The following is a 12,060-nucleotide window of genomic DNA, read 5'->3' on the forward strand; positions in this document are numbered from 1 at the left end:
ATTCCTCGCGAAACAGGGAGAGAAGACCCCCAATCTTGGGAACAGAGGAATGGGCCGGCGCACCTTCATTGGGAAGCCTTGTTGGAGGAAAATCCTTGGGAGGATCCATCGCGCTAAGGCCATCTACCATGAAAGGAATGAGCCCAAGCCTGAGACCTTGCTGACGACTGCCGAGGGGCAAAAGACAAGACCCTACCTGTACGAAAACGGCATTGACCCCGAAAATGACCCTGAGTCACACCAAAAGGGCGAGATGGCCTGGGCTTGTCCTCCAGGAGCTTGTAAACCTTATTGTCCCCTAAGGACTTAACCAGTTGTTCCAGATCATCTCCAAATAACAGCTTTCCTCCAAATGGAAAGGCACCCAGCTGAGACTTAGAAGAGATATCAGCCAACCAATTGCGGAGCCAAAGATGCCTCCGTGCCGAAACTGCAGAGGATATCGTGCGCGCAAAAGTTCGAAGAAGATTGTACAAAGTGTCTGCTGTATAAGCAACCACCGCTTCCATGCAGTCGGCCTGTTCTGCCTCCACCGGAGGGAGCTCTTGAGGTGTGAGTAATTGCTGAACCCATCTAAGGGTAGCTCTCTGTATGAGACTACTACAGACGTCCGCCCTAACTCCAAGGGTCGATACTTCAAATATCCGCTTGAATAGAACCTCCAGCTTTCTATCCTGGAGGTCCTTGAGAGCTGCTCCTCCCGTTACCAGAAACGTGGTACACTTGGCGATGGCCGACACGGCCGCTTCCACCTTAGGGATCTTGAGAAGATCCAAGAACTCATCCAGCAGCGGGTAAAGTTTTTCCATGGCCCTACTAACCCTTAGGGTGGCTTCAGGCCCATCCCATTCCTGGGTCATAAGCTGTAAAAGCATCGGGTGGAAAGGAAAAGTTCTAGGAGGGGCCTGCAGGCCCGACAAAACAGGATCCCCTGAAGAAGGATCCGTCACCGGCTGCAGAGTCTGAATATCTAGTTCCTGTAGCACATGAGGAATCAAAGGGTCTAGCTCCTCCTTACGAAATAACCAGAGCACCTGCGGATCATCCCCCTCCACCGGAGTGGCATTGTCAACATCATCGCTCGTATCCACCGGGGAGCGGTCCGGAAGCACGGATCCCGGAGGAGTGGAAGGCGCTGGTAGCTCAGCGGCAGGAGCGGGACGGGAAGGCCGAGTCCTAGGAGCCCCTTGATCCTCCGCAGTCCTGGGAATCTTAGCAGGAGGAGAATATTGCCCATCCAAGTCTCCCTCAGCCTCCATATAAGCTTTGTGAAGCAGTAAAATAAACTGAGAAGAAAATGGGTACTGTCTCTTTAAGAGCCCGCCCCCCCCCCCCCCCCCCCCCCCCCCCCCGGAGGCACGGCAGGAGGAGGAAAAGAATCATGTCCCAAATCGCGAGGCCTTTGGGGGCTTAACGCAGGCGGAGCAATCAGCAGGAAATCCCCTCCCCCTGAGCATCTGAGCCCTGCGCAGCATCGGGGCCTGAATCGGGCAAAATGGCTGCCCTTCCCGCGCTTGTCGGGGACGGGGCAGGCCTCTACTTCTCTACAGGCCTAAGCCACGCAATCTTCTCTACAGGCCTAAGCCACACAATCGTAGCGACGCTGATCTTTTCCCTGCAATCGACAGCTGCGAAGGCCCCTCGCCCCCGGGGATACAGCCGGAACAGAGGCCTTTGCGAGAGAGCCGCACTGCCGGATCTCCACACGCTGCACATCATGATCATTGCAGCATGGCAATCTAAGCCGTAAGCAGAAAATCAGCTGAATGAAGTAATTCACCCCCTCTGGAGCCCCGGGAGAGTTCAGCAGGCTCGCTCTGTTTAAAAGGCTTATCCTTTGTCTTTTATTTATGTATTTATTTTTTCTTTTTCAGAGCTACTCAATCAGGGGAATGTACGTCCCTGGGCTTAATATCAAATTTGTAGCTCCCACCAGAGGAATTAAGATGTCTCTGGCACTGTATGGGGGGGAGGGACCAGCCCACCGGTAAATCCCCCCCAACTCACCGGGCTGTGTCAATATTCTCCGGGTGTTAAGGCCAAGGCCAGAAGAAGCCCAGCCTTACCTGCTATTACAAAGTGATTTCAGTCTTCCCTTTTTTTTTTTTTTTTTTTTTTACTACTTACTACAAGTTGATCTAGTCAAAAGGTACTAAGGATAGGATACCCCCTTCACTTATTAATCAATCAAATAAAGAATTTTGCAAAGGATCAGGACCGCAGGTTATGCCATCCTTCATCTGCTGGAGTCAGAGAAATACTGAAGGAGTGCAGGTGGCACACCGGGTTATCTGGGGGTGCTTTTCAGCTTTTCTCTGACTCCATCTGCTGGAAGGGAGGCATAACCCAGCGGTCTGGACTGATCCTGGTTCGTACAGGGAACTAGTGTTACCTTCCCACTGGATCGCAAGTTCTGTCTTTTGAGTTTCCTGCCCCTTACATCAATGATAAGGCTCCACCCTTAGCTCAGTGATTCTAAGAGCAGCTCACTGCAAGTTGGCATAATGGGGGAAGAAAGTCTCCATCCCCTTCCTGGGAGCAGTACGGCATTACCTAGAGGAGTTTAATCATTTGGGGAAGCTTATTACCTATAAAAATCATGGTCTGGACAGATCTGAAAAGATTTGGGATCCTTTTATAAAAGTGGATGTGCAACAACCACCCTGTGTGATTTTACTTAGGTTCCGATACCTCATTTTCTTTGAGCAGTCTTTAGTTGTTGTATTAGGGGTTGGAGCAGGGAATGGTGGAAGGGTTGAGGGGGCAGTGCATACTGTTGATCTGCATTTTTATTGGCTGGTCATATTGCTTGTACTTAAGTGTTCTACTGCCATACCAGATGCTTTTGTTACTTTGAAATTCTCAATAAAATATGAACAAAAAAAAATAATTCTAAAATAAGTAAATGCAATAAGAAAAATAAAATACAAATAAAATGACATTAATCATCAAAAAAAGAGAAAACAGAAAAGAAAAAGAAGCCATCAGATACTTTCTAAGCTAGTCTAAATGATCCTCATACTTGAGAAAACATCCATGCTTTCAGGGCCTTATGAATTTCAGGTAATTTTTCTCTTTCCCCGATTGTCAGTGGAACACTATTCCATAACGCAAGTGCAACATAGTGAAATGCTGTGTGCAAATGTGCTCAAGGCTAATTTTAACTGAAGAGGGAACAACCAGAAGTGCCTGCTGAATAGAGCACAACAAAACGTTGGGGCTGGTAGCATATTAACAACATACGAGGAGTATCCATTAGATAAGGCCTTAAAGACAAAACATAAGAACTTAATTCTACAGCTAATGAGAAGCCAATCAAATTTAATCATGAAGGCAGTAATGGGATCATACTTTTTGGTCTAGAGAAGATTAAAGAATAAGCTGTTTCTAAATCTTTCCTAGTTAAAATCTGATTTGACTCAAGAAGCACAACCATTAAAATCATCTCTGAATAGCATTTCAGGGGTAGTTGCTAACTCATTACTGTTCTATGTACTAGCATCATGTGTATGTACCATTTTCATGTTGTCTATTCTTACCCTATGATGTAAAGGATTCGATGTTTATTATGCTATGGTTAATAACATTTAAATATCAAAAAAAAAAATCATCTCTGAACAGAAATATGATCATTCATTGAAAGTCTGGAGTCTAATTTGACTCCTGTTGTCCAATTGCATCTTTTGGTTGTAGTGTTACATTCAGCAAAGAGGAAAAATTAGTTAAAGGTTGGTTCAATCTTGAAATGCACAGTGCCTCTGTTTTATCTGGACTGAGTTTTAATTTCTGATCATATAACCAAGAGGCAACTGCAGAAAAACAAGACATTAAAGCTGAGCAATCAATATCAGAGTACAAATCTGTAAAGGTGACAATCTGCAAACCATCAGCCTAAAAATAGCCACTGAAACCAAAATCCTGAATCAGAAGGGCAAGTGGTGCCAAGTAAAGATTAAACAAAGCTGGCATTAAAATTGATCCTTGAGGTACAGTGAGAGCCATTCGTAGTCCTGCCTTTGAGGAGACCATCAAAAGAACAGGGGGCACATGCAGATCTTTCACCAGGATACCACATCAACGGCTGCAGCTATCGACCCTAATACCTGTAAATACAATCTTACTCTAGGATATCTGGAAGTCAACACCTCCCTCACCTGTGCTTGCAGCCTGGTGGTTCTCTTGGGCATCAAACGTTCTCTAATCTCGTGTCCAACTGGGATCCCAAGTAAACTATGAACTGAGTCAGATTAAGCTGGCATTTTTCTCTGTTGACTACTCAACCCAGGGCTTGCAGGAGCTGGAGAATTCTGTTTGTGGCCTTCTGACACTCCTGCTTCCACTTGGCTCTGAATTAGCCAATCATCCAAAAAGAGGTGAACTAATAGTCTCTCTTCGCACAGGAATGCTGCAACCACTAAAATCACCTTGGTAAAGATTTGCGGGGCCATGGCCACATATCTATAAAAGTAAGAGAAGGCTACGCAAAACTTATGGTCCTCAAAAGATTGAAACCATTACTCACACCTGCCCACTTCAGAACAGTATTGCAAACACTTATCTTTTCTAGCACTGACTACTGCAACGCACTCTTACTAGGACTCCCAAGCACATCGATAAGACCACTCCAGATACTTCAAAATACTGCAGCCAGAATACTAACGGGAAAAAAGAGGAGGGACCATATAACCGAAACTCTAGCAGACTTACATTGGTTACCCATCGAATACAGGATAAAATACAAAGCCTTATGCACCATACACAAACTAATATATGATAAAGAAGCAGACTGGCTAAACACAGCCTTACGAGTACACGTTCCACAAAGAAACCTCCGCTCAGCAAACAAAGCACTACTAACAATCCCTTCAGTAAAGTCAGCAAAATTAACCCAAGTGAGAGAAAGGGCTTTATCATTGGCTGGGCCCATACTATGGAACACGATGCCACCCGAACTCAGATTACAGAATAATCTCAAAACTTTTAAGAAAAATCTAAAAACATGGCTCTTTAAAAAAGCCTTCACTAAAGAGTGTGGAGGGTAGAGAATGAAAGTACAAGGTAATGCAGATGAGAATGAATTTAATCAATCCTACTTTTAAGAAGTAATATTTCAAAGCGATAGTAACTCAATAATATACCTGGACTTGACCAACATTACTCAAATAATGATTTTATTTATGAAATTGTAACCGAACTTTATTGGCACCTGTTAGAATGTAAGATATCCTACATTTACTTACCTTAGTCTATGTGCCTATTTGTAAACCATTGCGATGGTATATAACTTAGCGACGGTATAGAAAAGTTTTAAAATAAATAAATAAATAAAAATAAAACTCTGAACTGGTAGTGGTTCCCCAATATTGCAAATATCAAAAATCTCTGATGTTTTTTCCTGATGGGGATATGAAGATACGCTTCAGAAAGATCTAAGGAGGTAAGAAACTCTCCCTTCCTTATTGTTAGCATTACTAATCTTAAGGATTCCATTCGAGAATAGAACATACAAAGTACACTGTTGACATGCTTTAGGTCCAAGACTGGGTGAGACATCCCCTCCTTCTTGAGCCTCACAAAGTAAATGGAGTATCTGCCTTTCTTGATCTCCTTCTTGGGAACTGGCATTGTAGTCTCCAACTAGTGCAGTTGGCCTAACGTCCCTTGGATGGCTAGTTTCCTTGATCTCAGTCTGCAAGGGGAGTGGACATAAGCCTCTGGAATAAGGGTGGCCAAGTCAAGGGCATAACCCTGCTGAATAAATACCAGGACCCATTTCTCCACAGTAATGTGAATCTACTCCTCATAAAACCATAGCAAACGGCCACTGACTGGTGGAGGTGAGGCGTGGACCCTTGTAGCTTTATTTTGAGTTTTGGGTCCTCATGACGTGCTGAGCTACTCTTTCAGCTCCCCCAAACGCTGTGGACTGTCAGTAGCCTAGCTTTCTGAGGGGGTGACATCTTCTGGGTTTATACTGCCTGACCTCCCGGTAATGACCATGAGAACCTTTTGCTGCTCCTGTCCTCTGGCAGTCTGAGGCCTGGAAACTCCTTCCCCTCCCAGGTTCTTTACCAACTTTTCTAGCTCTTCTCCGAACAACCTCCCTTTGAAGTGTAGCCTACACAGACTTTGGAGGCTGAATCTGCCACCCAGTTCCTCAGCCATTGCAACCTCCTAGCTGACACCACCATTGCTACCTGTTTGGTTGATGTCCTAATGAAGTACTATAAAGTATTCACTAAGAGGGCTGCCCCCAATTCCAGCTTAGCCATCTCTCTATTCTGGGTGACCTGGAGCTCCTCCGCATCCAGTTGCAGCTGCTGGGCCCACCCAAACAGTCTAGCCATGTACCCCCACCAGATTGCCACCAGTAGGGACAAACTGATAATCCCAAAGGATCTTTTCAGGAGCTACTTCAATCTTCTATCCATGGAGCACTTCAGGGCTGTATCCCCTTCCACCTTCATGTAACTGCAGCCACTGCTGCATTCACAACAGGCAGTCCACTTCTGCCTGTTGAATTGGGTAAAATGCTGGCATGGTCTCTTGATCCTAAGGGAGAAGTCCAGGGGCTTTCATTCTGCTGTAATCATTTGTACTACTGGATGAAGCAGGAAGGTTTTAGGGTGGTTTCTTACTCCTTGCTAAACTTGGATCTCTTCATGGAGCTGCTTCCTTTTCCTGTCTATATGAAAGCTTCAGAGATTGGACTACTTAGGATATAAGCACCCCCACATTCAGCTTTCCTAAAGAGTCTCACGCCACTGTGCCCTCACCTCAGAGTGATATAATTTCTGCTTCTCTAGAGTCCTGCCCCGAGATGCCCGTCTCTCTCAACCTCCCTTCTATGGATCACTCTAGGAGGTCCAGGAACGGTCCTGAGAAAAATATGTATTCAGTTCCATCTGGCTTCTCTTTAAACCTGGAGATTGTTCCTCTCCAGGATCGGGAGGGGGCTTAACAGCCTCTACTGACTCCCTCTCTCCCCCGATTTTCATTGCAAAATAAGAGTTGTGCATAATCAGGACCAACTCCATGGAAAACCCCTGTTCCACTGTGGAGTCCTGCTGTGATACTCCCAGGCAAGTCCTCAGTGGAGTCCTGGGGTCTGTTGCTGCTTGGCTGTAGTATTCTTGCTGTCTCCATTGCTTCCTGGGCAAGCCAGTGCTACACCCACCCAGGCCCTCTAATGAGTCGGCAGCTACTCCCCTTCAGACACCGCAGTGGCTTTTACTTCTTCCCGCATTGTCTGAACAAACACAGACTCCTCCGGGCTCTTGCAGCTCCTGCAAAAAGGATCTGCAACTATACTTTGTTGCCAGATAGCGAGACACCTCCTCCCTCTCTCCCCTGGTCTTCTGCAGCCGGGGTTGGGGGAAGCATGGGAGAAACCAAGCCCTTCTGCAGGCCCATCAGGAGAATCTGTAGGCATACTCTCCCTCTCCCCCGTTATGCTTTCATTACCAAGCCTAAATGGGAACTGATTTTTTTCCCTTTAGGGAGAGAAGAGCAGCCAATCCTGGCCTTCATTCTTTTTTTCTACTAGTTTTAGGCTGTCCCAAAAAGATTGGCTCATCAGACATCCTGGGAGCAGGACTACAGAAAAGGCTTCTGTTCTCTGTCTCCATCTGCTGGCAAACTAGGATAACCCATTCATCTAGACTGGTCTGGCAAGGTAAGGAACTATAGCCGGGTATGTTCAGTGGAACAATTATACAGCCATGTTCTACTGAACATCTGGGTAACTTTCCCACCTCAGTAGTCAGCTGCATATCAACCTTCTATGATCTAGGCTTATGGAATGCAGCTTTCATTCCCAAAATGTTTTTGCCAGTGTTGGAAGAGCTCTCCAGCCACATTCTCAGTTTGAGAAGGGTGTGTGTGTGGGGGGGGAGGGGGGGAGGGAAGAGGACATCCAAATCCAAACTGTGTACATCACCCTAGCATTCACAAACAATTCCTACATTTTATCGTGTTCTTCCTAAACTAGGATGCTCTCTCTGCCATATTTTATGCTAACTCCCATAAATCACTTTATCATAATCAAACTGGTTTTTTTACCTAATGAAGAAGTTTCTTCAAATAAGCCAGGGGCTAGTGCTTCTCATAAGCAGAAGTCCTGCCATCTGTATCTCCCAAGGATATGCAACATAAGATTGATATTTGTTTCTACACATTTTGGAATGGTATCCTTGTGTGTTTGGCGCTTAATACTAATGAATTGTATAACTGCAGCATCACCTCACTGACTCATGCCATCTTGTCTCATCAGGCTCTATCACTCCGATTTTTAGTCTCACTTAGAGATGTCCTCTCTCGTGTGTAAAAAAATTCTTACACACTTACTTTTTTGGAAAAAAAAACAAAAAAAACAAAAAACAAAAAAAGTATGCACACTTCATTATGGCCTTGCCTTCATGCTTATTCTCCTCCCCAGATGTTCATCCCCACATTCATGCTTTGAATGTATTTAATGCTATACATTGCCTGCTGATAGTGTAATTAATAAGTGCAAAAAATGTCAGAAACAAGCATTGCATCAAGACAATGAGAACAGCTTCCAAATATCAAACCTTTATGTTACCTGAGAAATCAAAAGAGGTAAAGACCTGTTTTTCTGGAGACATGAGGAGTCATGGGGCTTTATCTTAGTAAACTCTAGCTGTTTGACAAAGACAACCTGGCAACTGTGACTTCAGCAGCTCACCTTTTGGATACTGGCCTGTGGCAGTCTCCAATGTTGAAAAGAGCACAGCACATGGAAGCGCTGGGTCCGGTGACACCCCCTCAGGCAGGGTGTAAAAGAGGGCATGAGCCTGGTAGAGGGTAGTGGCCAACAACTCCACCACTGAGCACACTTGTGCCTTTATACCTGCTCCTGAAAAACAGAAAAACACCGGCTCACTCTTTCATGGGGGCCCTGCTCCAGAACAGGACATATATACACACACACACACACAAACTTGGCTATTCAAAAATACCTTCCACTTGACAAACACCCTCAGATAACCTAAATAACTCTTGTACAATAACCCTCCCTCGCTATCTCCTATAATCTAACTCTGTTTTCATGTTTGATGTCTATCATTTTATTACTTCTGTTTCTATGAATGTTTATTCACCTTGCAACACATATTTTGAATGTTTTAACTGTAAACCATTATGAACTAGTGATTCTCACATGGAATGACAGTATATAAAACATTTAAATACATAAAAATAAAATATACACACACACACATATACACGTGTGTGTAAATAAATTTAACTAACCATGGTGGGGCTGGTTCAACAACTGCTGAATGGCAGCTTTTCTGGCTAGCAGGAAGTCTGCCAAAGCCTGACGTGGAGAACTATCTTCTAGGAACATGATGGCACACAAAGCTTCAGCAACAGCCTGGTCCGAAACAGTTGGACATTTCAGCAAGGATTTGCTTTCCTGGAGGATTGTTGCCCTAGTAAGAAAAGAGTTTGTGAACAAAGCAGTCTTCCTTTAGCGTGCAAGTCTGGGGTGAAACAATTTTGCCTAAACCATGAGCCACAAGGAGGAGCTTCAGCCTTTGTGTATTCCTATTAATCCTGCTGGAACTCATCTCCCTTCTGCTAGTTTGTAAATAGCAGGCATTCTGCAAGTAGAATGGGCTTATTCTGCTAATCTGTCAAATAGTTATTTGCTTGAACAAATTTTTATTTCGTAAAATAGGGAATACATTGTAAATTAAATTAAAAGATTAATAGTTTGATCTGTGTGATATTAGAAAAAAAACTAAACACTATTTATCACACTATATATTTACTGTCATCAGCTTTGTTTATGAGACAAGAGAGGAAGAGATTGTCTTCCAATTAGTAGAATATTTAAAAAAAACAAAAACTCCCCAAGGTTCCAGGGAGACGTTATTCCATGAACAAAGTAAAGGCTTCACATGAGTTGCTTTACCGAAAGTGGCCGGCTGCAGCAACCTGTCGCACCAGGATAGGGAACCTGGCAAGGATGGGGCTGTAGCGGGACCCAGAGGAGTCCAGTTGCAGGAGGCTGTGCAGGTGGCAGCACAGTAGGTAGAGCTGGGTCGCCCGCAGGGACTGGGAGGCCTCCATGCAGCTCCAGATCTGTTCTGGGATTTCCAGCAGCAGCTTGATTTGGGCTGCCATGCTGTAGAACTTCTCCTGTGACCGAACTGGAGTCTAGATAAAATAGAAATGGACAGAAAGAAAGTTTCCTTTAACTTAAACATAGAAACGATAGCAGAAAAGGACCAAATGGTCCATCCAGTCTGCCCATCCAGTCTACAGTTTCCCAAACCAAAAATGTTAGGGCCCTTTTCCCCTGCCATTGAAGCAGAGAGCACGGATGGAGTTGCACTAACAGCATGCAAGTTTATTGGTTAAGGGTAATAACCACCGCAACAGCAAGTTACCCCCATGCACTCTTTTCTTTGTTTCCATCCTCTAGTTTTTAGGGATCCACAGTGTTTATCTTATGCTCTTTTGAGTTCTTTCACTGTTTTTGTCCTCACCACCTCCTCCGGAAGGGAATTCCAGGCATCCACCTCCCTCTCCGTGAAAAAATATTTTCTGACGTTGGTGCTGAGTCGTCCTCCCTGAAATTTCATTTCGTGACCTCTAGTTCTACTGATTTCTTTCCAAAGGAAAAGGTTTGACGATTGTGTATCATTAAATTTAAACACAATCAAATGTCCCATGAGATCATCATGTGTCCTTCCTTTCTAATGAAGGTACTGTACATGACCCTACTCACACCAACCCTAGGACCCACAGACCCTACCCCACATCTCAACATGATGCATTACTGTGTCCCCCTCATCTCCCCCAGGCAGTAAAGTAGGTGGTGAGGTACCTGGGTGCTCCCACCTACCCTAAAGAGTGGGTGCACAGTAAAAGTCTCCCCGGGCAGTGGGTAAAGCGGTGCCTGTCGTTCCCCTCACCACCACCACTGCCGGTAGGTACAGAGACAATGGGTAAAGAGATGCTTGTCGTCGTCCCCTGCCCCAGGCACTAGGTGCAGAGGTGCATGTCCCCTATGTGTCTCCCCCTATTACCTGCTCCCCGCGGGGACCCCTCCGCAGAGCGCTGCAGGTGCGGTGCATATCTTGTACGCTCCCCAGCACCTGACCGCAGCAGTGCCTCATATCACCGATTGTGTCCGCCGCCTCGATCAGGTCTCGGTAGCGTTCGCCCACCATCTGTCGCAACTCTTCTTTCTTCTGCTCGATGCCTGCCCGCAGGCGCCGCTCGATACCGCGTATCTCCTCGGCGCCATAGGCTTCGAAGAGCGCCGCAGGCTCACGAATGTCAACCGCCTTCAAACTCTGAGCTGGCACCGCAGCCATGGTCGCCCCGTTTCAGCCGCCCGAGTCATCTAACCCGGAAGAAACCGAGCTCCCTGTCACGTGACGGGGATGCCGCGGCCGTGGCACAGGTCACGTGATCGGGCGCTGCTGTAGCGCAATGGTGGGTAGACTGGCGCGCGCTCTGCCTTCTTCCTCCTGCAGGTTGATGCGTGCGCCGGGTTCTGACAGCTTTGATCGCTTAATTGCGCTTGTCAAGCTTTCGCTACCTAGGCGGGTGGCCGCTGGTAGCTGGTGCCAGTCTGGCTTGCATCCTTTATTTTTACTGTTAATTATCATTTTAATGTATGTATGTTTGCTTCTACATCGCATAGCAAATTGGTAGTAGGTAAATCATAAATCCAAAATAAAGATAAAGATTTGGGGTGGGGTGGGGTGAGTAGCCCGCCTTTCTAAGTAATCCTCAAGGCGACAATATTCCCTGACAATTTTATTTTATTTTATTTATTTAAGGTTTTTATATACCGGCAATCATGACAACATATCTTGCTGGTTTACATAAAACAGGGGTGCAGTATATACATCAAACTGGAACTGTGTGTCAGAAGGTGCAGTTACATATAACAGGGGTAGCAGAACTGGGAGAAGGAGGAAGAGAAAGGATAGAATAGTAGCGGTTAAACAATATGCAAATTAAGTGCTATATACAATGCATGGTTGAAGACTGGAAGTTTTGAGGAGGTGATAGTGG

At 45.4% G+C, this 12,060-nt stretch overlaps 1 protein-coding gene across 3 annotated transcripts in view; it reads right to left on the bottom strand.

The window, feature by feature from the left end:
* COG1 (component of oligomeric golgi complex 1) overlaps positions 1–11,397 on the bottom strand; it is a 47,396-nt gene extending 35,999 nt beyond the window's left edge. For all 3 annotated transcript variants that reach the window (XM_029599258.1, XM_029599260.1, XM_029599257.1), the window contains exons 1-4: positions 11,061–11,397; positions 9,941–10,185; positions 9,274–9,455; positions 8,708–8,878 (exon numbers count right to left, since the gene is read on the bottom strand). In XM_029599258.1, the coding sequence (XP_029455118.1) occupies positions 8,708–8,878; positions 9,274–9,455; positions 9,941–10,185; positions 11,061–11,351 (889 nt within the window). In that variant the 5' untranslated portion in view covers positions 11,352–11,397. The remainder of the gene's footprint in view (positions 1–8,707; positions 8,879–9,273; positions 9,456–9,940; positions 10,186–11,060) is intronic.
* Positions 11,398–12,060: the final 663 nt, after the last annotated feature.

This window comes from Rhinatrema bivittatum, chromosome 4 (assembly GCF_901001135.1).
Source record: "Rhinatrema bivittatum chromosome 4, aRhiBiv1.1, whole genome shotgun sequence".
In the NCBI taxonomy this organism is placed as follows: domain Eukaryota; kingdom Metazoa; phylum Chordata; class Amphibia; order Gymnophiona; family Rhinatrematidae; genus Rhinatrema; species Rhinatrema bivittatum.